The following is a 27,914-nucleotide window of genomic DNA, read 5'->3' on the forward strand; positions in this document are numbered from 1 at the left end:
ATTATGTTTTTTTGTGTCACAGCATGAGAAATAACAATTCACAAAGTATAGTCTTCACAAATCAATACTCACCTTGTCAGATGATCCGAAGCCATTGACAAATATTCGGATTGTGTGTCGCAACTATGACAACAAGACTCCAAAAATGAAAGAAAAGAAAATGCCAACATCAGTGAATTTTATTAATCTTCAGCTCCGTGTTCTCCTTATAAACCACAACCACTCGATCTCAGTTTACAGTTTGTTTCTGAGGGGAGGAATCAAACAGTAGAGCAGTGTAAAATTACTCATACAGGTCAAACTGTGTGTGTTCTTCAGTCTCTTTTGCATATAACATCCAGCTGTTTCCAAAAATCAGTTTGGAAATGACAGTGCATGTTAAATACCGAGCCCCCTGGCGTCCTAATACTGTACCATCTAAAACCAGACCAGTGATACGCCATCTCTGAGCAGGTACAAACACGTTTACTCAACAAGCAGGTCAACAAAATCTTTTCAAGATTTTTTCACAGTAGATTCCACCTCAAGACAATGTTCATCCACCTTATACTAAGAGTGAGTTGTTTTACATGAAGTTATTTGCTTTTTTGCCCATCTCACCTTGATAATTGCCACCGAAAGGCTTCGCAAACAACCTGATTCATGTTTGCCATCGGGAGACAGTGATGTGACATTTCTATGGCTTGAATGCAACCCAGGGCTTTCGACATGTTAGGGACTTATTGTAAATTCAAGTTAAAGTAGAACCAAACCGCACAGTTGATTCCAAATGTAAGTGTCCTTGCTGGATCTACAACTGAACATTTCTCTACACATGTGTACGTTGTGGTACATTTCATAGCATGTCTGCACACTGGGAGTGTACTGAAACTATCCTCTAGCAAACAAGTTGGAGTGAAGTCACTGTGTTTCACCCAAGCCGCCCTGTTTGTTTTTTTGTGAACGGGGGAAGGACTGGGCGCTACATTTAGCACCGTTTCTTTGTATCAATTCATGTCTAAAAACGATCGTGTCTGCATTTCACAAAGCTTCCAATCCTAGGTGTGCGTCATGTTAAATTTTTTCCCCTAAAACCCAAACTCTGAAGTCATGCAGGATGGTTTTGTTCCCCATTGTCACTGACAGAATCTGCTTTAAACTAGAAGTACTTCCCTTGCTCTAGCTATAAATAAACCTTGAGCTCTAAGATATATACTATATTAATATATTTTATATACAGCCATCAACTGACTGATATAAATCCTGTTTTTTTAAATGATATTATTCTAAAAAATAAATAAAGTACCTGTGCAAATATCCACAAATTGAAGTGTTTCACATTTAAGACATTGGCGCCCTCCAGTGGCTAGTTCTGGGTATTACCTGTACAGGTACACTGGAAGGAGCTGATTCAAGTCAAAGCAAAGTGCATTGAGGTCTATATTACCTAATGCTAATATACACCACAATGAGAAACGTCCAGGGAGAGGACAAGGACAGACTCCTGGTGTCCACATTGGTGTCTGCTTCTCACCCCGAGGAGGAGAACGGGTCGACACCGGTCTCCCCCCAACGGGCTCCGTGAAACAGCACACGCCAAACAGGACTGAGAAGATGTCATACATGGGTCTACAATGCAAGAGTTTTGATGATGGATGAATGTCGCCCCGCGAGAGAGCAGGGTCTCAAACGAAGAGCTGAGGAAAGCCGAACGCTCGTTGTGACGTTAGAAAAGAGGCGGTCGTACGTGCGAAGGTTGTGGACAGGGGTCAACTCCCTGTTAAATGTAGGGAGTTGGGGGGAGTTTATGATGGGTGGGGAAGGAAATGGGGGTGGGGCGTTTTGGGGTCACCATGAGCAAAGCCACAACTGAGAGATAGTATTAACAGTAAATCAGCAGCCAACAACATGATCTCTGTAGCCTACGTAAATATCACAGTACGTTATTCACTAAAAACAGGGAGGGAGAATAGAAAGCTTTCTCGTTTTTTTCTGTCTCTCTTTTTTCTTTTGTTCTTTTTTTTTTACATTAAATATGCACTATATGAAGGCGCCGGGGGTTGTTTCGCTTTAAAGGCAACTGTACTAACAAGAAGAAAACACTGTGCACACTGCCTCCATCGTGCCTTTCCGGATTCGGAACACTCCCCCCTGATCCCTGCAGCCCACAAAGTCATCGACAATGGACGTGCCAGTTTATAGACTGTGCCACAAAACGGGAGAGGGTGGAGATTTAGAGGTGTGTGTTTCTCCGTGTGCGTGTAAAGGTGAGTGTGTAACTGAGATTTTGCTGCTCGGCCTGATGCGCTTTTGGTGCTTCCCATCAACGTACTGAGATGATGGCACATGGCACAGAAGAGAACCCAGAGAATTGCATTGCACTGGGAATTAAACCAGAGCACCACTGTAGTTTTTAGTACGATAAGGGATGAAACGGGGTGGGAGGTTGGGAAAATCAAAATGCTTTGAAACAAGTTTTACTGTCAATGACTAGCGCTGACAAACGATGAATCCAGCCAACCAGAGAGCAGCATGTGTGCATGTGGTCTTTACAGGCCTCTCTATTCATTATTTTATGAAGGCAGCCATAGAAAAAGTGTTTCTTGACAACAATGGTATGAGAGTTATACAACTCTATATTTTACCAAATCAGTTGCGTTGATTTAATTCTGTGGCAAGAATCAAAAACGGTGCATGGCATTCTGCACTAAAAATGTTTTCTTTATCTTGTATGCATAAAAGTTGTGCAAACAATGGGGGATTGTTTCTCAATAAACATTATCTACGTACATGTTTTAAAGTCCCATGCAGAGAAAACTAATGTGATTGCGAGGCGACAACTCTATCCGATCAAGAAGCGGAAGATGTCACTGGCTTTTTGTATTCCAGGTCGGCCTCTGATTGGCTGTTTCAAAGGCCTGTCAACCCCGGTCCCACTGACCTTAATCCGGTGCGGTCGTCACTGCCGCATGTACATGAATCAGAGCAGCGCAAAACTCTGTGGCTGCCGGTCTGATCACTTAGTCGGAACATATCCACATTTGTGCATGTTATTATTATTGTACCCAGGTGACAAAAAGTCAGCAGATAATCATCGGGGGGTGTACGTAAAAAGTGACATATAAAAAGAACAATTAAAAAAAGAAATAGTAATGACGTCGTCCGGTACACAAGAGATGATGTTTTTCTGTAGTGGTGAAAGTGACAGTGGGTAAAAACAATGATCAGAGCAATAAATAACAAAATAAAGAGTTATTATGACTAGAGTAGCGATACAAAATATTCAACTAGATTCCGTCTGATCCAGGTCCAGTGGGTGCAGTTGCTCACTGAAGAAGTTGGCTGAACTGGGTGGAGTGATTAGGTGGATGGGGTGCCTCAGTCTGTATAAATTTACGGGTCAGGTGTGCGCGTATCTCTGTGTGTGTGTGTGTGTGTGTGTGTGTGTTTGCGGGGGAGTGGGGGGGGTGGGAGGGGGGGTAGTCATGAAAGGGACAGAAGGAGTAGTCTTTTCTCTCGGGTCCAGCCCCTTGCCCCTCCTCTGCTTTTTTATCTTCAATTTTTTCCACCCACACCTCCTTTTGCGCGCACACATCCAACACTCGCTCACACAACAACAAGCACTCATACGCAAACATGTCCCTCTGTTCAAAGTTCAAGGTCCTTGGAGATTTGGGTGGCAATGTCTCGAAAAGCTAGCGGCATCCCCCAGAGTCGCGTGTAGCGCACCCCGTTAGACGTCTTGGAGGTGCCCGTGGAAAGGTGGCACACCTCGGCCTCGAAAGACACGCGGCCCCCTGCCACGCCGTGGGTGCAGGAGAGCAGAAAGGGGCCGGCATGGTGGACCTGGCAGCCACATCCGAGCGCCGCCTCCCGCAGGGCCAGAACCACCTCCGCAGGGTCCCTCCGCCCACCGCCTCTCAGATCCCAGCCACGTCCGACGGCCCGGGGCTCGGACGCTTTTTGATACCAAGGTAGATGGCAACTAGGAAGGTGGGGGGTCATCAGAAAAACGTTTAGGCATTGAAACCTGCTTGCTTTCTACTAGTCTCATAAAAAAAGTAAACATCTATTTTCTGAGTTCTGTCCTGCAGCTGGAACAAGAACACTGACCTTGTGACCGCAAATCTCCTGATTCCCTCAGATTCATTTGTGACCCTGTGGGACAAAGAGTAAGAGGTAATCCACCAGAGCACAACGAGCCTTCTGAGTAATCCACATCTCTCAGATGAGATGGCAGTCAGTAGTGAATATTAGGGCTGCACCATTAAGGCCAAAATGACAATCACGATTATTTTTTATCAATATTGAGATCATGATTAATCATCGCGATTATTTATTCATTTTAGCGACAAAACATTTTTTTAATTGCAATTTGACATTTAAATAAACAGAGCGCTGCTTTCATTTGCATGTTGCAAATCATTCCTGCTATTGTGCAAATATTTGCAGGAATTCAGTGCATCTACGTTTTGCCCGTCTGCTCTTTAAAAAAAGAAATATACAATGTATTACTCTTCTACTCCTTCAGTTAACTAGCTACTGCTGTAGGGTACACACGCATAGAGTAGGGCAGAAAGGAGACACCCCACTGTCTCGTGGGCTCTGCCATTGCCCCGCCCCCTTTAGGAGACTAGCAGCAGGTCCCGAGTTACTAAAGTAAATATTGCAAATATTATACCCATTTTACAAGGCTATCACTATCTCAGCCACACATTCCTGGGCTGGCTAGTTAGTTCAGGAAACGCTTGATTTGATATGCAGAAAAGCCATGTTCATTTAATTGCGGAATGATGAAAACCTGATCGCGATTGATATTGGATTAATTGTGCAGCCCTACTGGGTATCATACGGTGAGAGGTTTCCGTTTTCTCACAAATTTCAAAGCATGCAGATATAAATGCAGTCATTTGACTCTTAGTCATCTCTGTTCATGGCACTACGCATTCCAATCCATTCTCGCAAACAACACGTGGAGTAACATGTAATGACTTTCAACCCATCAACCACAAATACTAAATGAAAACATAAAACAGAATTTCTAAGGGTACAATTACACCCAGGATCATAAAAGACTTGTTAAAGCCAGTCTATGCTGACAATGACACTGATAACAACGGAAAGTTAAGAAACAAGAATCAAATGAATCTTCCTTGACTGCAACCATGCTTGGAACCAAGAGTGTGGGACCATGACAGTATGAAGATGGTTAACAGTCATGCAGACAAGCAAGAATTCATAGATAGAGGTATAAAGAAGTCAGGCAGACATATGGGGCAGCACAGGCAGACAAGAAAGAAGCCAGAGACATGGGAACTTACTAACTGTTTTTGATCCTTGTGGAAGAGTACAACCCGAGACTGATTTGTTTGAGCCCTGGCGCTTGGACGGGTCAAGGTTGACCCTGATGCCATGACAGTGGGGGAAAGCACAACAAGATAAAGATGGAGAAAAAGAGGGAAGAGCAGGGGGTTGGGTTGGGGGAATAAGAGAGAATATAATTGAATCACAGGAGAGCAAGTGGTGGAAAAGAAGCGCAGCACACGAGCTGATTGGCAAGGATAAAGCTGAGGTTTGATAAGATTAGACATGTGTGATTATGACGACTGGGAGGGAGAGGGGAGCAGAGGATAATCCAGGGCCACAGAAGGGCTTGCCAAAAGGCCGGGGTAAATACAATGTTCTGATAAGCGCGGATCCATATCCAGGTCAGTGCTCAAGCTGAAAGGAAGAACTTCACAACAACGCTACATAATTTCATATTGTATGTTTGATATTCTTGGTTTGTGATATATTGTCTTCTTAAGACATATTTTACATTGATGACGTCTTTATCTATACATTTTCTTTGATTAAAAATAAATCTTGGCATTAGAAGTTTTAATGGTGCATTGTAAACTGCTTAGAGCTAGTGTTTGGAAGTAGGTCATAATTCTCTTTCTAACATCTATTTTATATTGCTTTGGAAATCTCCTTCAAACAACTGGATTCATTCTAGTTTCTCACCAAACACTACATTTTACAAGATTATATATGAACACATTATGATGGCCTTTGCTTTACTATTATTCCACATAAATTGGGCTTGCATGCACAACCATGAAACTCAATGCAACTTCAGTATGTTAGCTGTTAACTCTATTATCAAGCCAAGCAGGACTGTGCTGCCCACCGGCTGCTAACAGCTAACAGATAACATTGACTAGCTCTCCTCCTGCTGATTATAACACAGATTTGTTTTTCACAATGTAGCAAATTTTAAGCTGTATCGGAGGCATTTCCAATACTGGTGTCTGAACAATTCTAATTAATTATTCCCCTTTTCATATGACCATACAACAACATTTGGGAGCTAGTAATAGGATAAGGTGTAAAAAGATGATTTGCCTGAAATAGTGAAAAGTTAGAGTATAAAACAAAAACCCTTTTAATTTCAGCCATAACATTAATAGTTAAACGTATGACATCTGCAGCTCTGAATAGTTTGACATTTTGGAAAATATAGTTTCTTGCAGAGTTACATGAGAAGATCGATATCACTCATGTCTGTACTGTAAATATGAAGCTAGAGCCAACAGACTATTAGCTAAGTTTAGCACAAAGACTGGAGACAGAGGGAAACAGCTAGCCTGGCTCTGTCCAAAGTAAAAAAAAAAAAAAGCCACACCTACCAGCACTTGAAAAAGGTGTATCTTTATGTATCTCGCTTGCTTAATCTGTACAAAAACCAAAGTGTAAAATCATTAAGTAGTGCGCTTTAGAGGTGCTGGTGGGCGCTTTTTGTTTCCTTTGAAGAGGACCAGGTCCACACGCTTCCAGTCTTTATGGTAAGCTATGCTAACAGTCTCCTGGCTGTAGCTTCATATCTAATGCTCAAACTCTAAACGTGGTATCAATCTTGTGATACGTGACAAGCGGCATGCATCTACCTGCGAGTGAGTTTGGAGGTCAGCTTGGTGAAGAGGTTGGAGGTTGCCCTGGTGCGGGCATGGGGCAGGGGGCTGGCGTCATGGTGGGACAAGGTGGGTGAAGTGGGTGGGGCTGAGTAGACCGGGGGCCCGCGGTCCCTCAGCTGTCCCCCGTGAAAGGTGCTGCGGATGGTGGAGCCTCGGGTCAGGCGGCACCGGTCCGAGGATGAGGAGGAGGCGGCAGCTCCGGCACCAGAAATGCTGAGCGTGGAGGGAGACGCTTGCGGCATGCGGTGGCCCAATGAGCTGCAGAGTAGAAAAAGGAATGATTGTGTCTTAAGCTAGCCCAGGCATTATTTCTACCATTATTTGGTTTCCTAAAACATAGATACTTTGTTTAGATAAACTCCTCATTGCAATACCTTTTACTGACAACGTACAATTCACAACTGAATAGGATAAAAACCCTTTAAATAAACAGTTTTTCATGGATTTCTTTTGGACTCTACCAGGCACTGGCATGAGAAACATAATTTGGTATACCTCTGTATACCATTGTCTTTACACTATGTTGGCTTCCAGTCTATTTACAGCTTCAAAAGTTGTATGATGGAAGAAATATGTCTAGTTTTGTCAGATTTTTAAAGATGTGGGCACAATGTTAGTAGAACTGTAGAAACTGAGTTGGCAAGCTTCCAAGACACAAAACGTCTTGGAAAGTTCTAGTTCAGATTTTCACACATCCTCCAAACAACAGAACAACTGAAGGTGACAACTGCTACATTTTTAAGTAAAGAGTTTCAGGCAAAATGACTGGAGCATTAATTTTACACTCTACCTTTTCAAGTCAATGTATGATTTGATGTTATTGCTTAACGGATCCATATGATGATGTGCTGATATGGCTCCACCAAATAGTTACCTGCTTAATCTGCTTATTAAAGATCTATACTGACAAATATTCAAATCTCCCACACACACGCGGTACCTGTTGTCTTTGCCGTTCTGCAGAAGAGAGTGTCTGTCAGCGCCCGAGCGGTCAGTACAGACATATGTATTCCTGCGAGTCATGGCGCTTCCAGGAATGTTATTCTACAGAGAGGAGAAAAAGGTAAGAGGCAGGATATTAAGTCACTTTTACAGTATCACATTCAGTACACACAAAAAAGTGACACTAGCAGCAGACTAGAGTCATGTTCTATGTTAAAGTGTGTTTTCTACTTCCATGTATACGCCTCATGTCTATCTATGAGTTAAGCTGCTCTCAAAACATGAAAAATAACTAAACACTGTTTATGAAATTAATAGTAAATAGAACTGGAGCCTTTAACAATGGGAAAATGTAAGTTTGAATTTCATGATTTTGTTGTGTATTTACAGTAATGGGAGGAAGTCCAAATTAGTGTAAAGGTAGGTCTGAAGTGTCGATGATGACAAGTGAGTAAATAATTGATTAAAAGGGCCATAACAGCACACTGAGCCATGTTGCATCATTTCAAAATGGAGGTTGTGCACGCAATGGGAGGAGGTCCAGGTGGAAATAAAGTGTCAGCGATAAAAAAAATTAGAAAGCTTTAACACAAAAATCTAAAAGCTCTCTTGGCAATTTGTAATGACTTTTGAGACGCTCCCTAACTTTGATTCTGCAGTTTCCCTTCTTCAGTGCAGGCTTAAACATCGGATCATGAGGTGAAAATTACAGCTGTGTCACATTAGTAAAGCTTTATCCCGCACACAATTAATCTCGTGAAAACCTCACAGAATTTCTGAACATCATGTTTTTTGTTTACATTTTGGCAAACCACTGCTGCTTTGGCAACAACCTGTTCACACTGTACTGATAACAATCACCTGGATTATTTCTGTACAAAAGAAAAAGTCTTAATGTGATGACTATGGGCCTAGATTGGAAATTAGAAGCACTGCCTTTTTTCATGATTTCTAAAGCATACATTTTTCTTCTCTCCGCTTGAGAAGGACATCTGTCACTTACTGTGGTGGCGGTCATGTCTTTGCGGCGGTCTGGGATCTCAGACTTGTTGGGGTTGTTGGCACTGCTGACCATTGGGCTGGAGGGAGGGAGGCTGTGGCTCCCCATCACGCTGCAACTGGCCTTACGTGAAGGCATTCGTCCCTCCCGCAGCTCGCGCTCGCCCGTGCTAGTGGGGCTCCGTTTGGGGTGCATGACGGGCATGGAGGGCCCGCCTTTGTTGTGGAGGACAGCAGAACACAGACACACAGAGACTCGTATAAGGAATATTCTGCAAATACACTCTAGTGGGTTATGCAAGGTATACCCCCTCCATACAACCAGTCAAAGCCCTGCACTCTTTGACTGGTAGCACCTCCTGGCTGGGATCTCGATGAAACCATTAGAATATAAAAGGGTTCTTGTTAGCACCTCTTGGTGGGTCCTGGATGAAACCCTTAGAATATAAAAGGGTTCTCATTAGCACCCTCTGAGTGGGTTCTCGATAAAACCCTTGGAATATAAAAGGATTCTTGGTAGCACCTCCTGGCTGTGTTCTAGATGAAACCCTTGGAATATAAAAGGGTTCTTGGTAGCACCCTCTACACAGGTTCTAGATGAAACCCTTGGAATATAAAAGAGTTCTTGGCAGCAACCCCTGGGTGGGTTCTAGATTAAACCATTGTAAATAAAAGGATTCTCTGTAGCACCTCCTGGGTGGGATCTAGATGAAACCTTTGGAATATGAAATATGAGGGTGGAAAGGCTCTGGATAGAACCTACAGAGAGTGTTCTTGGCGGAACCATTACACCATAGAAGGGTTTTCCGAAGAACCTCTCATAGGGGCTTCTGGGTAGAACCCTCTGAAAGGGTTCCAGGTGGAACCTTTATAAAAAGGTTAGAGACGTTAGAGAAGAGACTCACAGAAGTCGCTGTGTCGTCGCTGCCTGTGGTAGGTGGAGGCACTGCGCTGGGTCTTGCTATGTGAGGAGGAGGTGGATGACGAAGAGGAGCCGGTGGCTGAGGAGTGCTTGTTGGTCCCATTGGTGATGGGGCTGGGTCGTACCCTTGCCAGGGACAGGCTACTAGCTGTCCGAGCCTCACTGCCCTCCTATAACAGCACAGTGATATTGGTGTTTGAGAACAGATAATTCCTTTTCCCCCTTCCATGATTTATTTCCAAAATGTTCTTATAAGCAGCTAACACAGTAGAACAAAGCTGACAACATGGAAAGAAAGAGTAGAGATACATTCCAGATATTCTGATTTAAGACAGAATTTGGCAAATTAGTATGTATTTTATTTAAGCAAGCTTTTGTATGTCCGTTTGCTTTCAGATGATATTTAACACATGCATTTAAAAAGTTGAAAAATATGTCAATATTTGTAAGTAAGGAATTAAAAAGTACTATATTTGGAACTGGTACAGAAAAAAGTATAATAATTTTCCATGTACAACTGGTGATCAAGGAAAAGGTCAACCTGGTATTTCATTCATTGCCAATTGCACTGGTTAGCAAGTCAGCCAAATACTTTATATGCAAAAATAAATATTGGGTAGATCTATACAACTCACATCGCCTTTACGGCCCAGTAGTAAGTAGGTGGCGGTGACTTCATTGTATTTCTGATTGAGCAGAGAGTCCTTGATTTCCTCTGAAGTGAAGCCCATCCCCACCATTACCTCTGAGGAACACAAAACATCACATATGAAAGGCAAGAGAAGAGACAGTTATAGAAAACATCTTGCATCTCGACTACATCGACCAGGTTTGTTATGGTCTCTTAGCAGTAACAGCGGTCCAGCTGACTCACCTATGCGAGCCGGATCGCTGAAGTCTTCAACAGGTTCTATGTGGGGTTTTAGGTCATCAGTCTCGTAACCTGAATTTATCCACTTGTCCTTCATGACTTGCTGTAGAAACAGAAACACAGAAAAGCTTCAGTTGCGTTTCAATTTCCCGCAACGCTAATTTGTGCCTCATATGCTTGTGTGTACTTACATCGAGGGTGCAGCGTTTGGTTGGGTTGAGCACCAGGAATCGGCGAAGGATCCCCTCACAGTCTGTGGACATGTAGAAGGGCACGCGGTACTTTCCTCTCAGCACGCGCTCCCTCAGCTCCTGTTGGCCAGATCCATCACATGTTAGACGTACAGTTCAAATTCCAACTCTGCAACCAGACCAGGCGGCAAACTCCATTTCTGAAGCCGATGCGGGAGTGTCTTGAATTTGCATTTTCTCTACTGGCCAGCAGGGGGCGACTCTTTCGATTGCAAAAATAAGTCTGATTGTATAGAAGTCTATGAGAAAATTACTCTACTTCTCTCTTGATTTATTACCTCAGTAAACATTGTAAACTTGAGTTTATGGTATCAATCTCTAGTTTCAAGTCTTCTTCAATACAGCATGATGTTCATTTCGTAAATGATGGTGCATTTAGAGTCAAATAGACCATAAAGCAGAGTATGCTTACTGTGATTGACAGGTCACTGCCGCTACCAGAGCCGTATACAACGTCTCTACATCACTCCTCCACATTCCAAATATGGTAACCTCCATTCATTGGTTGCGAAAAAAAACAACATAGCAACGGCTTTAATCTCAAGGCTTCAAAACGGCAGTCCACAAACCAATGGGTGACGTCACGACGACTATGTCCACTTCTTATCTACAGTCTATAAACCAGATGCACATATGCCTTTTTTTACACAAATATGGTAAGAAGAGGCTACTTTTGTATTGGGCATTATGAGAGTGACAGCACGATGCATCACAACACATTCTGCATATTCTTTCACTCGGACGGGGAAAGTCTGACTCCCCCACTCATAACCACCACTTTGGTTTATGTTGAACTTTTAAATTACAACATATCCAAAACAATTTATCTGATAAGACCAGTCAGATGTCTCTGCTGCATAAAAGTCCCCAGGTCTCTCACTGCAGGCAGTACGCTGGGATGCGGTAAGATATGAGACGAGTAAAATACACATTTGTCTCCATCCTCTGGTTGAGCTCTAGGGGGCCACTCATTGCCATCTGCTGGATTTTGGATAGAAATACTATATTTTTTAGGTTTTGTTATTTAGGTTCTATTACACAGTAACATTACAGAAGATAAAGATAGAGAATAATGCTTTCACATTAAGAGTAGAGATTTAATGGTCAATATTAACTAGCTAAATAACTTATTCTATACACATAAAATAATAAGTAGTGGAAAACTGATTAGGAGAGATATTATTTGAAACACTAACAAATAATCTTCTCTACTAGTCAGGTTATATGTATTTTTTAGCTTGGTCTATTTATCTTGAACTTTTCTGAACGTTTCAAGGTGAAAAATATTTTGAGGTTGCCACCACTGTTCACCAAAAATTCTGGTGAAATATAACTATCAAATCAGTGAACACCATGAAGCAACTACTATGAACTAAATATTTTTAATCACTAGAGAAGAAGAAGGAAGACTACGAGAGAGACGAAGGTCCTGGCCCACATTTAAAAACAGGATGCCACAACTGAGCCACTACGTTTGATTCAGACTTTATCTACTACCCCACTGTTACAGTAAACTGAACTCATCACACCACCCAAGTCTAGAAAAGTGCACTCAGTAGAGTGCAGATCTCCACCAAGTGTGTCCCTCTCTCCCCTCCCACTCTCTCCTTCCAGGCTCTCTTACAGTCAAGATAGCGGCGAAGATAAAAAATAGGGGATTTATTCATCTTGTATCATGCCTAACTTTAGTGGATCATAACATATCACCTATGGAATTAATCTGTCAGTTTTTGAGCCACGACAAAGGCCGAAAAAGGCCTGCAACTGACAAGGTAAGGCTTGTTTTATCTTTATCTGATTGCCAGAAATGCCTTTTGCTACTGAAGAAGTTGTTGATCACCGATTAGGCTGATGGGTTCAGTAGTACGCAAGATTATGCGTGGACAGACAAGATACACACATACACTAGGGCTGTCCTCAACAAAGGAAATTCTTCGTTGACTTACACTCTTATGATTTTGTTGGCTAAACGATTAGTCAAATTAACAGATTTGTAAAAATGTGTATCTTCACAAAGAATCACACAAAAGCACCACGTTAAATCTTGTGTTTACCAGAGACGTGTTCGTAATTTTTTGGGAAATAAGTCAATCAGAAAGAAAAAAGCATACTGGATTAAAGAAATCTTTGTCAACTATAGGACCAAAACAACCAATAAGTCGACTAATCGACTAAGAGGGGGCAGCCCTAACGCTCACACACGCACGCACGCACGCACGCACGCTCACACACACAAACACAACCTAACGCATGATCTCCCCACAGTCTTACATCTTGCGGAGATCATAACATTTAAAGCAAACCAAACCAAACCACTCAGCCGTAAATGATGATAAAAACACACACTTGAAACTACATGGGTTTTATACAGCCCAATAAAATGGTTCCATGGTGTGAAAAGCAAATATTCACATATAGAGAAGGAACAGACAATGTCATCTTGACTAAATCAGGTGGCTGTCGGAAACATTTCAATACATGTGAACCCATTACTGTTACCGTAACCCCTCTGAGGGAAACTCAAGGCCCTAGATGTAACCAGACAGACATACAGTCCCTCCCTCCCATCCACTTGCCTTCAGGTTCTGCCCATCAAAAGGCAGCGAGCCGCTGACCAGCGTGTAGAGGATGACTCCGAGACTCCAGACGTCCACCTCGGGCCCGTCATACTTCTTGCCCTGGAAAAGCTCAGGGGCGGCGTAGGGCGGCGAGCCACAGAACGTGTCCAGCTTGTTGCCCAACGTGAACTCGTTGCTGAAGCCAAAGTCGGCGATCTTGATGTTGGCGTCGGCGTCCAGCAGAAGGTTCTCCGCCTGAGTCGCACATATATTGATGTAGAAGAGTAGGAAGAGACAGGGATGTACAGCAGGAAAGGAGAGAAGGCAGAAAAGGGACAGAGAACAACAAATTGGGGGGGGGGGGGTAGAGAAAATAGTGTGATGGGGGAGGAGAAAGAGGAATGAGAAAGAAGGAGGACACCACAACGGGGATTGATGAAGAAAAAAAAAAGACAGCAAATGAGAGACTGATGGGGGGTGGAGCTTGCGTGTTGTCCAACAACATGGTTACTGTACATGACTCACACTGTTTCTATGTCACGGCGTATGCTTAGGGCTGTAATAATCTATTAGAACAGGCCCTGGCTACCTCCTACCCTTCCCAGCTTCTCTATTCACCAGCGCCTCACTGTGAGATTAAGATGGTAAAGGGCCCTTTTTGACAGACACAGATTAAGAATAGTCCCAGATTATAACTTTCTGTTCAGTGGAATCTGTCAGTGGAAGAAATGCCCCAGCCTTGAACGAGCCCTAATCCACCAGCTCTCTGAAAAGCAGCCCCAAAAACATTTTCAGAGCCTCTCACCTTCAAATCTCTGTGGACAATGTTCTTCGTGTGGCAGTAGTGGACAGCGGAGACAATCTATGAACGTGAGACGGACAAAACTGAAGTGCTGACGACTGAATTTGAGGATCGGTACAATGCGGGCATCCAAGAGGCAATGTAGTCATACCTGTCGAAATTTGGCTCTGGCTTCAACCTCCTTCATTCTCCCATGAGACACGAGGTAGTCAAACACTTCACCTGTGAGCAATAGAGACAGATCAGTCAGCTGATAAAGCCAGAAACATTAGAGTTATTTGATTACATATTGCTGGTGCACGCAATCAATTCCAATCCCATCAATTCAGTTATTAATATTCATAAGGTGCAAGTGCTGTTAAGGTGTCGACTTTATTGTCTGCAAAGGGGAAATTTGTCTTGTAGCCATTGGAAAACAGAGAATGACACAGATTTAGAAAAAGAGTTTGACATTTTGGGAAATACGCTTATTCGCTTACAGAAGAAGATCACAGAGAAGATTCAGTGATTTGGTTCAATGTGAAGCTGCGGACGGATAGCTTATTTTAGCATCTAGAGACAGGGAACAGGGGGAAACGGCTAGCCTGGCTTTGAACAAAGGTAATAAAATACACCTACAAGCTAAATGAAAATATCTAATAAACCTTTTATATCTTGTGACATTAAAGTAAGACAAAGTTGCTTTGGATGAAGGAAAAAACACAATTTTCCTCTTAAACATGAACAAGTTGAATTCACTAACCATAAAATACACCCTTGCTTAATCCAAAACACTCAGGGGTTATGGGGATAATATGGCTGACGGCTAATACGGCTAATATAGATAATATTAGCTAATGTTAGCAAAGTTAAGGTGCCATCCTGCTACGTTGATTTGAATGGGAATGTCCGTTCTACTACTATTCTATTTCTATGATGTTCTACTGTTCAACAGACATACAGTATATCATTTTTCAGCTTATACCAATTTGGCATTGGCATTACATTTAGATAGATTCACATTTTTTCCATTGCTGTCACACAAGCTTTTGCTGATGACAGGAAATATTAGATAGAAATACAACTTCTCAATGACTGAAAAGCTTTTCTGAACGACAAAGAAAAGGAAGAATGCCTGGCTTAGAGACTACAAAAATTACTAAGGTGGGGTGGGTGGGGTTGATATTTCGCTTCATAAACTAGAATTATCGTCTCATGGCTGTATGCCCTTGCCAACCAATCATGCAGTTTATATCCATGTCTGTCCAAAATGTCATTAGTTCATCATCTGATCCTATTAAACTAAAATTCTATTTTTTATTTCCTAATCATTGTAATTGTGTGGTTTTATGCAAATCACCACTCTTGATGATTTTAACAAAGTACACAAAATAGTTGATGATGATAATTGGTTATAGGCCTATTAGAAATGGACCGAAGTGAGATGAACCGAGTGAAATCTATATCTTATAAGATAAAACAAAAAGATAATAAAACACAATATATCGTCAATGTCAGCATGTAGCAATATAGCAATATCGTATCGTGACCTAGGTATTGTGATAAATCTTATTGTGGGGCCTCTGGTGATTCCCACCCCTAAATAAAATGATGAAAGGCCCTTTCCTCATGTCCCTTACAAAAGAAAAAAATACATATCCCCACTCCTTTTCTGACCCCCCCCACCCATCCACAATCATTTTTGTAGAGTCTCTTAGATGTTGTTTAATTAACACTGTGTTTGAGTGGCTGCGAGATGATTTGGATTAACAGAGTGAACTGTTGTTGGATGTCATATTATTCATGCTTGAAAATACTGTTTATGATGATAGATAGTTCATTTTAGCCATTCAGGCATTACTACAACTCCCTAATACATCCTTATTAGGGGTGTAACAATCCACATATTCATAATGAACCGTTCGGTACGCATTACGAACCGAACAATACATTTGAATAAGATTAAATTGCTTTTGAAAAAAATATATAGCTGAAATTGGTGGAGCCACTGCGCTCAAACATGGCAACCCACCCGACATAACGTGATGTCCTTCTCTGATTCGCCACGCTCCTATCACGTGACCGGATGTTCACAAACAACAAGTCCTGTATACCGATCGACTACCAGGTTAATTCAACATGGAGAACTGATTAAAGGTGTTGTTGACCGTGTTGTCTTTACTAGCAGCTGATGTTCAGTTAAAGTCTGCATGTTTGCGGAGGAAGCAGCTGTTAATAGAGCGATTAGTGAGCGGCGTGACCAGCGGCGTTATCATACCTACCGAGCGGCCGTCTGAAGTCACGGTTAGCGGCTTTAGAGAGGACGGACACAAAACGGAGGACTTTCCTTTTCTTATTAATGTTTGTTTTGTTATGTACAACAAGTTAACACACATAAACTATAAAAGGAACAAAACATGCATTGCTCTCCAGTAGGACAGAGACTTGAGAACAGAAACAACGACACTGAGGGAATGAGTGAGAGACGTGTGTTGACCACATTTATGGATCATAATCTAGTACATTTGTATGTGTAAGTGTAATAATGTAAATAGGAGGTGAGAGATAGAGTTAGAGCAAGACCCGCAGCGCTGTAACTAAGTCTGAAAAATAAAACTTCTAAAACTTTCCAGGAAATGTGTCTGTTTGAGTTTATAGAGGAATATCTTAAGTATCAAACACGACCTTTCATTATTAAAAATTACTTGAGTCTCACCAGCGAGGATTTGGCATTTCTGCTTTTTTTGCTGTACTGAAAACGTACCGAAACGTACCTAACCGTGGCCCCACTGTATCGTATTGAACCGAACCGAGAATTTTGTGAAGCGTTACACCCCTAATAACTCATGGTCTTTTTTTTATCCTCAACCTAAAGCACTTTGGGCTTGACAGAAAGCCACATTTGAAACTGAGTCTGTGACACTCTCCAAGGACACAGTAAGCAAACGATAAGGTTTGGGCCAGAACACAGAAAAACAGGATTGGTGACCGACACAAATAGAACCATAAAAGAGACTAAAGGAGGAAAAAAGGAGAGCAGCATTCGATGCAATGTGCTGCCATTACTCCTGAAACTGTGTCTAAAGTCAGTTTAAACAGCAGCACCATTACCATTTGGAGGCTGCTCAGTTATTTATGTTGTGGTTCCATACTCTATTAAGTTTGGATGTTGAACTGTACAACACCTATTAGGTGGTAGTCAACCGTCATCTTATGGTGACTACATGATCCCACTATCTCAGAGTGCTGGAGCATCACGTGTTTGGATGGGTAAAGAGTAAAATAAAGTAAAATAAAATAACTAGTAACCTGAAACAGAAGGTCACATTTTGGTGTCAACAGTATTTATCATTATTAACAGTACGAGCTCTCATTTTTTTCAATTCCCCTCAACTGCAGAGGGAACAAAGCTGTGTATCTTAAAGAAATACTGCCACATTTTTGACAAACATGCTCTCTCTTAACTTTACTGTAAATGTAAGGCATAGAGCCTGGTTTCTTTTTTGCTCTAGCATTACATTATATTTAGCAAATGGACATAATTCTTCTCATCGAACTCTCTGCAAAAAGGCAAATAAGGGTATTTCCCAAAATGTCAAACTATTGCTGAAAATTGTTTTTGAGATATGGAAGGAAAAAAAACCAAACTCAAATGTACCCGTGTTGTTACAATTTTGCCCGTTAGTTTCACCATTCGTCCAAATGGAGCAAGTAAAGTGTAAAATGATCCAATCATGATCACACACACACACACACATGATAATTCCCTGTTGGGAGCATGGACAAGCCGTAGTTCCACCAAACCTGTGACTTTCTGCATCATTTGCACACATAGTATTTCCCGGACGTGATGGCTGATATACCCACCTCCACTGGCGTATTCCATGATTAGGTAAAGGGTCTTATCAGTCTCGATCACCTCGAACAGCTGCACTGTGACCCAAAACAGAATCAGATTAAAATCAAATAGATATCAACAAATCCTGCTCATCATAAATAAACAGCGCAGCCGTGTCTGCCTGTCTTAACACCAATGACCTCGCCATAATGCTGTGGGTTTTTTTTTATTTATCCATATGGCATTTCAGCTTTACGCAATCGAACCTGGTGACCTCCATATGAGGCATGAGATGACGCTTGCTACGGTTCGGTCAACGAACGCTCTGAAGCTTACTCAAAGCATTACACTTCTGTCTGGGCACACACGCGGAAGCAAAACACACACACACGCAGGGAGCCAGCACTCAGACACACAAACACATTGAGATGCATGTATGTGCCTTACCTATGTTAGGGTGATTTAAGCCTTTCATTATTCGTACCTCCCGAAAGAGCTGGGAAGAAGAAAACAGAATTTTAATGCCTTGATGTTATTAGACATAGATAGACCTTGTGTTGCAGAAGCTGCCTTTGAGTGTTCAACACTGGTTCTCCACGTTGCCGTGAATCTGGGCTTTAGAGTGTAGCAACGAGGGGCAAGAAATGCATTGACATTTTAGAGAACCGTGTATGTTTTTTGCCTTTCCTGGCCTGATACCCATGTCTTTAGGTCCCAGGTCAGGCAAGTAAATGCCTACTCATCAAGTAAAAATGAGTAGGCATTTTTACATTTTTCTCATTTTAAAAGGGCGGTCGTTAATTTCAACAGCTGAAAAACTTTGTGATGATCCCTATTTTTGTTCTTCTTGTAAAAATACAATTTTAAATATCTCTCATCTTCTGGAGCGTCACCAAAATGTTAGCAAATGGTGGAGGCCAAAAAACAATCCGTCCACTGAATTCCCCTGGAATAAGTTAATGAGATTCAGTACAAAGAGGGAGTAAAAACCTCCTTGTCAGAGTGGCAGAGACACCTGGACGGAGGAAGCTGACACTAATGTCTTGTGAATCCTGCGAGTCAATTCCCTTTATTGTCAATGAACAGCCAGGTCACCCAGATGAATATGGTCAAAATGTAACGAATAGATAGCGTTGATTACTTAAATTGAAACAATTAAATTGTAATACAACTTTTCTGAAATGTTATGTATATAATGGTAACTTTTGGTGAAATTAGGAGAAATCTACCGACGCAAATAGATGAAGTAGTAAAAAAAAACAACCTAAATGTGTATTTAGGATGTTTTCTCTCCACTAGTCTTAAAGGAGACATGATATGGAAAAACAATGTTTTTGCCTTAAATTGTTTCGAAATTTAATTTTGTTTTCTGAATGCATAATTCAGAGTTGGGTCTGAAGACTACAAGTTTGAACAAAATCTCTGCTCCAGGCTAAAGGCTCCAGGCTACATTAGCTGCTGCTAGCACACACAATGCCTGAATCTCCAACTAAACCGTTAGCATTCACGTTGCATTGTGGGTAACGTTGGGTTTCAACAAGAAAGATGAAGGTGTGTAATAAAAAAAGATGATGTCCTACATTTTTGCTGAATTGATATTTTCACAGAAGAAAGCATTAATACACCACTTCATAGATTAAATGGCTGTTAAAATAAAATGGGCCCTGTGCTGTGGTTGTTTGTCATATAGTCTTTATAGCACACTAATGTGTCAATTTAGCTGCTGAAATCAAACAAAGACCCTAAGAGATCGGGGTAACCAGGACAAGCCATTTATACTTTTTGTCCTAAAAATAACACCATTCCTTGCCATCGAGGGTGACAACAACCAACAAAGCCTCCTCGCTGTTAAAAACAACAACAACAACAAATGGCCACACACAAATGGGATGAATCTGCAGCCAAAAACTTCTACTCTCCATCCTATCACTTCTCACTGTGGTGTGATACATCTCCTCTGGCGGACAGATTTGTACACTTTGTCGGAGCAGAGCAGGGGATCCGATTTGAGCCAGCTCCCGTGGTTTCACGTCTAGAACAGTACACTCCCTCAACAAAAAGGCCATCCCTGAAAACCAGTGACTCTGCTTCACATCGTCGACTCCACCAACTGGGGTAAAAAAAAAATAATTTAAAAGATGGTGCGATAAGCTTTTCTATCCTCTTTTCTCAACCCTCCCCCTCTCCTGTTTTCCCTCCGTCCCCTCCTCCTACATTCAATTCCTCTCTGGCAGTCTTCTCCTCAAGCAGCGCCCCCAACGTCACTGTTGCCATAGCGACCCAGGTATTAAGACCAGGCTCTTTCCCAGCTTCTCCAGCTGTGTTCAGAGGGAAACTTGGGATACGTAGTGTTGAAGCGTCTCATCATCCAGGCATCCCATTAATCCCCCACCCACCCTCCCCCAACGCGCCCGTCAAGGCGGGCGCTAAGCCGTCAGATCCGTCAAAACAATAAACAATCCCCCGGCAACATGTTCGACCCCGGTCATCGCTAATGACCACAAATAAATAGCATTCCTACGATAAAGCTGACCGAGAGGGACACACGTGCTCCGTGGCAATAAAGGCTGCAGGCTTCAATTAACAATGTAGCAGATAAAAACGAATTGTATTAAAATGTAACTATTATATATATATATATATATATATATATATATATATATATATATATATATATATATATATATATATATCTATCATTTCTAACTGACACGTTTGGTGTCCTCCAACATCAGAGAGACCAGTGTATCAATCTCCTCCTATAACCTGCTATTTCCTCTTAACAGATGTTGAGGTTTGATTTTTACTTCTCTCTTCTTTTCTTCCTCTCCCTCTTAAACTCCCCTATACAATACATCTCCCTCTTTCCCTGTCCTCTCTACATACATTACCGTCCAGATTATGCTAATATGGGCTCTTTCATGTCTTCGGTGCTGAGGATTTTCTCTAGACCACGGGTATGTAAAGAAGCCCCGTTATCATCACCGGACAATAGTAAGAGCAATCTCTCCAATCAGCGGTCGCCTCTCTCCTCTCCATTGTCTCTCGCGGCAGCCGGTTCCCGGTCCAAGAAAAGAAAAAAAAAAAACACCACGCAGGATAACATATAAATTGAGATTACAGTTGCTGCAGAGCATCTAATATTCTACGTAGGTATGGTACATGATATTAGCACCAGAAATATGATGAGTCAAAGTATCATGATTATAGGAAGCCAGCGATCAAAGAGCCAACGGGTGGTTATGGGAAAAGAGTACTTTTATGCACTAAAGCCTTGATCATACTGTAAAAAGCCAAGGTCACCGCTATCGTTGCACTGATTGAGCAAAAGATTATTTACAAAAACAAAAGAGAAGTCAAATGAAAAATAATAATAATAATCAAGAGGGAGTTATAAGGAGATAAGAGAGGGACACACTTGTAGCTAAATAAGGGAGACACTCTGGCCTATGTGCATCTATAAGCAGCATTATGGACAAATACGAGTTGATTGATCTGTTGTCTGTGCTTATATTCCCTCACTGTGAGATACTTCTTCACCTGGCTCTGTGCGATCCAGATTAATGTGGTCTAGAGATAAGCTGGAGATATCCGAGCATGTGATCGACCCGTGACTGGCGGGCCATGGCGTGTCCGGATATCAACCGGTTCAGGCCATCCTTCTCCCGAATGTCTAACATTCCAGCTCCTGTGTCTGAAGCACGTGAAACCAAAGTGTCCACTTTTTTTCCGCCTCTGACCTTCACGCCCAACAAACCTCCAGAGTCCACCGTACAGGCTCAACACTAAAATTTGCTGACCACAGCAGGAGTAAAAAAAAAAAAAAGAGTCCAGTCCATCAAAAGCCTTCCTTGTGACAAACAGCGAAAGCTTTTCTGAAGACATGACGAAATGGCCACCAAACCTCAAACATCAAAGACTGGAAGACAAATTATGAACACAAACACATGAGTCGGGTGACCGCGGTTTCCGAGATGAGTCACACCCCCACCCCCCTCTAAGGGCAGTGATTAGCCCCATAGAGAGAGAGAGACAAGAGATGATCTCCGGAGCAGAGGTCTCCCCTCGCTCCCATCCAGTCCCTAGCACCTGCCAAACATCATCACATCCCACGAGCCCTCTCTCCCTCTATATCAGCTGCTCTCTTGTCCCTGCCCCCCTCTGAGGAGGGAACAGCTGAGGATAAACCTGAACCTCTCCAAGTCCCCAACGGCGTGTCGCCTACTTCATTGAATTATATCAATGTGACCGAAAACCATCCACATTTCTGATGCTTGGCTGCTGCAGATGAGGGCCGATTGTATTAGATGGTGTAGCATGTGTGTTTCACTTTTTGTACCTGAGGACATGATGCACATATTCCTCAATAAACAGGCCATCGTTATAAAGAGGGGGAACTCACCTTTTGTAGGCTGGTTGGGTTCAACTGAGTTTTGTCAATGATTTTTATTGCAACCTGGAAGAGACGTCAAGCGAGATTTTGATGAGGAGAAGTAAACAAACCACCATTGCAATTTGCCTCTCCTTATAACAGCCTCCATTCATTCCTACTGATGTCATTAACAACTCTACCTATTGTACAATACACAACCCTATCTCAGTGTAACACATATGACATCTATGTTTGTGCACCACTGTCAATGGAGCCATCTTTTACAATGGGTGAATTGCACCTCATGGCTTTATGATTGATAAATCATTTACTAAAGCTTTAAGTCTTGAGTAATGTATAATAACCAATTTGGGGTTGCCAGGTTTAAAAGATTTCCAGTGTTCATCTTTTCTTTTTCGGTAATAATGCAGTTATAAATTTTGGATCCAACTATTTAGAAGAAGTGGTCATAAGGTCCAATCAGTCAAAACATCCCAAAAGTGTATTAAGTGGTTTATTACTGATCTATTAAGCTTCATTAAATGGATTACTAAGCATTATAAAGCAAGTATTTACAACATATAAACATTTCACTAAATATACTTTATAAAGTGGTACCCATGTGGATTGAAATTATTTGTTTTGAGTCAATCCACTAGCTTGATACTGAAAAGGTAAGTTTTTCATGATATCTTACCCTTCAATACTCAACCAAATCACATCTTCATGACACAAGCAACATCAACTGACCGCCGTCTTTCATCACCTCGGATTCATCATCCATCAACTACCCATCCATCTCCTTCCTCCCTCCCTCCCTCTCTCCTACCAAGGCCCTCCACTGCCCCATGTCTCACCTCCTTGCCCGTCAGGATGTGGCGGGCCAGCTTGACCTTGGCAAAATTTCCCTTGCCAATGGTCTTGAGCAGGCGGTAGTTGCCAATGTGCGGCTGCTCGTCGGAGCAGGAGGCGATGGAGTTCCTGCACCGGGCACCCAGCGAGCGGCTGGACTGGCTGGTGGCCTTGTCGGAGCGGCTGGCCCCCAACGACACATGCTGGAAAAAAAACAAAATAAGGGTGGGGGCGGGGTTAAAAAGAGAGGAGAGAAAGAGTGGTCACTCACTGTGCCAACACCATAACACCTCCATATAGGGCTAAGCAATGTGGAGACAATCAAATATAATTTTAGATATATGACCAGATACTGCAATATCAATATTATTGGGTTTACACAATAACATTTTGATAAATAACAATTAGTAATGTCGATATAATGATTAAGTGGGAGAAGGCAAATAATAGAGCAGCTATAACAGTCTGGTAAGTTCAGAAAACTACAAAAACCAGGAAAAGACGACACTTCTGCCATATCATGACATCCAAAATCTAAGATGTTATCTACTCATTTATTGCCCAGCCCTACCTTCCAGGACTGCCTGTACCCATGGAGCACCGATGGTCTCCAGAAGCTACATGATCTGGGTTAGTCCCTTTTGTCTCTGCAAGCTGGTTATGAACTCTGCTCACCAAAGAATATGAAGAACATACTGTTTTTAGGTAGCAGCTAAACTGTTTAAAGGCAAAGGTCCGGGAGGAACTCACACTAGAGTATCTGCTGTATTTGTGGAAGTCACTGAGCTGCTACACCAGATGTTTTGTTTCTCCACAAAAAAGGAGCGACGCTGAGCTGAGCAACATGTGAATACATGCCCCTTCGTTTCTGGGTTAACAGCTGTTGTCCCCCACGTGAACACATTGTTTCCATTTTGGTTTTCAGCATCATCTCCTTTAGAGGTCTGCCACTTGACCTCCGAAAGATGTCTTCATGCAATACGACAGAGCGTAAAGATAATACTTTTCCGCTGCAACCTGAAGTAGCCCTGGAGTGTTCACAGCCCTGTTAGCCGCTGCTGCAATTTACCACCTCGATTCTGGACCACAACGCTTCCGAAGCTTGAGTCACGGACAATGTTCAGAGAGGAAGCTGAGCGGAAGATAAAAGGAGAACAACGTGCGTTTACACAAATGAAGCCGGATGCATCGCAGTGTGAAGCAGCTTCTAGTCATGTGACCAGGAAAGATACAGAGAGATAATGATGATGATGATGATGATGGGGGGAGGAAAACAAAAGCAACGACAGGAGATGGATAAACCCGGATATAAGTGGAGAGAAGATGGAGACAGCCGATAAAAGGGTGGAGAGAGAGGGATGTACAGCAGGAAGGACAGAGCAGATGCCGGCACAGTGGTCCCTGGCCAATCCCTGGCATCACACTTCCATCCCCCCCAGCATGTCATCTTGCTCTCAGCTTCACACACACTCACACACTCACACAACCACGCAACCTCACACCCCACCTATAGACACTCCCTCCTTCCCTGTTCTCATGCCCCACTTTGAGCCAATTTGGACCCATGTCTCTCCAAATCTAAAGATGCCGGCAAGTCCCAACCGACAGCGAAGGGACCGGGGTGCATCAGTTCCACCGACTGTACAGCACAGGCTTGCTTCGAAGCCATTGGGCCTCAAACCTGTATTCCCACCCCCACCCCCCTGTTCACTCATCTGTCACCGTCGCTTAACTGTGGAAAGGACGACAGCAGGATCCAGATCCATTTTAAGTGGAAGGAAATGGCTCTGCGTTCGTAATCAATCGTGCACTCACACTTAGTGTAAACTCACGCTTGTGCACGTCCAGTTACACACACACACACACACACACACACACACACACACCATCTACTAGCTTAACCATCCTTCTGTGCTGAGAGCTCTGCTAACAAACAGATGGGGGGGGGGGGGGGGGGGTCTTTGCCAGAAGTGTTTAGGGCAGAGAAATGCCATAATGCAACGCCAATCAGTCATGTCACCATTTTGATGGAGGATACATTCATAAGGAGTGTGCAGATAAATAGATAGACTCTGTCATATTCCGTCTGTCTCACATGAATAAATCCCCTTCGCCTCTGTCTTCATTAGAGGCCGCTACTGTTCTCCACTGTACTGAATGTATGGCGCTGTCTGACACCCACTGGCTCTGGGGTTGGGCGCTTTGTAGGCTGCGCAGCAACGGACTGCACATCATTTTACGCAGTAATCCCCCTTCGCTTCATGCGAACAAACACAGATATTCTCCATACATTTATTGTGGCCTTCTGCGCTCACGTCCCACCCATCCAATTTCTGGGGAATACACGCACGCGCACGCACACACACAAACACACACACACACACACACAGAGGCGGCAGCAGCAGCAAGGAGTCTAATGTGACATCACTATCTCTCCACAGCCTTATAATAAGAGGTGACGGCTGGTTTTTCAGGCTTTCTGCGCATATCCGCTGAGTGTTATCGTATGCGGATGGACTCATTCCAGGCTGCTTGGCTCGCCATCGGCTCTTTCCCTGCGCAGACACTCAAGGTTAGCCTTTTTTTGTAAAAAAATGAAAAGAAAAAGAGAGCCTGTTCTGCTTAAAAGATCCATCCGATATCACCTCCAGAGTCCTTTCACCAAGTGAGGAACATATAGCAGCATCCATGACCCCCCCCCCCCCCGCCTACACTGTGTGTGAATGAATGCCAAAGGCCACATATATTAGGAGATCTTTTTTTTTTTTTGCAGGGATGCACGGTTTATCCTTTGCATGCACACAAACATAGAGGCTATAGGCTTCAGTTGCACTTACATGGTCTCCAGTACTCCTGTCGTTCCCAGACGGTAATGCAGACCGAGAGGACATGTTGTTTTACTCTCTCCCCTCTTTCCCTGAGTGAGAATCGCGGTGCGTTTGCGTGGATGCTGCTCAAGGGGCTCCGAACGGACACAATAACATCCGCAGACGCGACCCCGACCGTCCCCAAATCAATCTGCCTCTTCTCCAGCCGGCCGAGCCGCGGTCGAGAGGAGACCTCTGCCTGTCATGGCAGCGACGGATATCTGGAGGAGAGGGGGTGGGGGGGTTGGGGGGTATCCTCTCAAACAAGCTGCATTTTCTTCCACCATGCACTTTGCAAAAAATAAATAAATAAATACATATAAAAAATAAAAAACACGGCCGATCAACGATGCAGCAAATGCAATGCAATGCAAATCCCGAGCATCGAATGAAGTGCTTAAAATGCGGTGATGTTTGGCCGGAGCCCAGCGTCTCTGTGGCGACTCCCCACCCCCTGCCTCATTTCGCCACACAAAACAAACACGGTTCCTTCTGGATGTGTGGTATCTCCGTACATCAATAACACTGCCCGATACGTTCGTTCACTTTAAACCCCGCGACACCAAATGCAACCCGCTCCCCCTTTTTTGCAGCAAGCTCGCAGGAAAGCACATCTCACGGTGCGGCGGCGGGTGTGTGGGGGGAGGGGGAGGGGGGGGGGTGTTCAGAAATCGGTGTTCCCGGTCGGTGAGATGCGCACCGCCGTCAAGTCAGGAAGAATGCACAGAGTAGGCAGTACCGGTCTCTTTCTTTTGACGTAAAGGTATTTATGAATCAACAAGAATTCATTGTAACATGCATATTGGACTACAGCTAAAAGTACTACAGTCCTGCAATGAGTCGTCCTTCTTGACGGTTTTGAAGTTTCTGGTATTCTATTATACCGACAGCCAGGTGTTTCTATTTTATTGTGAGGGTACACTAAAACAGCACATATCCGTTGATAAAAAAAAATCCTAACATGAAGTCTCACCTTTCAAATACAGACATACAGCTCCATCAAAAGAACATCCACATAACACAAGCCAAATAACACAAATGAACGAAGACAAAGACAAAAGTAGGGCCATCAGCAGGAGGAGGAAAATAACAGACGACTCTAGTCAAAGTGGTGATACACTGCTGATATACAATTTATTGTTGTATATAAACAAAAACTTCAATAAATAAAAACAGACCTAAACAATCGTTACATAAAAGCTAGATTGAAGTAACTATTGAATAATTACCAGAGTGTGCTGGTGTGTTAATGTGTATATGTATTGTTTACTTATAAAACATAGGAAATAATGTTTTATTTTTTGCCTACATTTTAATTTCAACTTGCGTGTGATATTAATATTCCCTCTTGTATTCTTGCACGTGTGGATGATGGGAGGATGGACGCCCCAGTTCTTTAAAGCCACACGTGTTACAATTTTATTTTGCAAACCACCATCTCTTCGTTTCCTGTCTGACTTTTCTAACCACAGCTGGCATGATGCAGCTGAGATGCGCACCATCGTTGCTCACAGGTCCAGCACACAACACAACGCACCGCCGGTATTACCAGCGTAGATTTGTGCGTACATTTGCAGAAAACTCGCCAAAGATGGCCCAAGTACAGAACGTCTTCATCTAAAAACCTTTTGATTAATTTCAGTGTTTTCTGGCCATTATACGACCTGGTGTTTAATGATGGGTTGTGCGTGCAGTGGCCTGCACAGGGAGAAAATAAACCTCGTCT

General features: G+C 42.9%; 1 protein-coding gene across 2 annotated transcripts; it reads right to left on the minus strand.

Moving 5' to 3' along the window:
• Window positions 1–161: 161 nt before the first annotated feature.
• mark4a (MAP/microtubule affinity-regulating kinase 4a) lies at window positions 162–26,815 on the minus strand. Of its 2 annotated transcripts, XM_068721455.1 has the most exons (18): window positions 26,159–26,815; window positions 23,327–23,524; window positions 22,500–22,553; window positions 18,545–18,593; window positions 18,127–18,192; window positions 14,432–14,502; window positions 14,284–14,340; window positions 13,497–13,733; window positions 10,861–10,980; window positions 10,673–10,772; window positions 10,434–10,543; window positions 9,782–9,968; window positions 8,881–9,092; window positions 7,876–7,979; window positions 6,909–7,193; window positions 5,301–5,383; window positions 4,093–4,137; window positions 3,816–3,964 (listed from the first exon to the last, which is right to left on the minus strand). In XM_068721455.1, the coding sequence occupies exons 1-18, from the start codon at window positions 26,210–26,212 to the stop codon at window positions 3,900–3,902; spliced, it is 2,097 nt and encodes a 698-aa protein (XP_068577556.1). In that variant the 5' UTR covers window positions 26,213–26,815; the 3' UTR covers window positions 3,816–3,899. The 2 variants fall into 2 exon arrangements, with proteins under 2 accessions (XP_068577555.1, XP_068577556.1); XM_068721454.1 differs by lacking the exon at window positions 5,301–5,383 and having other exon boundaries at window positions 162–3,964.
• Window positions 26,816–27,914: the final 1,099 nt, after the last annotated feature.

This window comes from Cebidichthys violaceus, unplaced genomic scaffold (assembly GCF_023349555.1).
Source record: "Cebidichthys violaceus isolate CVI_PGR_0920_01 unplaced genomic scaffold, fCebVio1.0.p SCAF_27, whole genome shotgun sequence".
Taxonomy (NCBI): Eukaryota; Metazoa; Chordata; class Actinopteri; order Perciformes; family Stichaeidae; genus Cebidichthys; species Cebidichthys violaceus.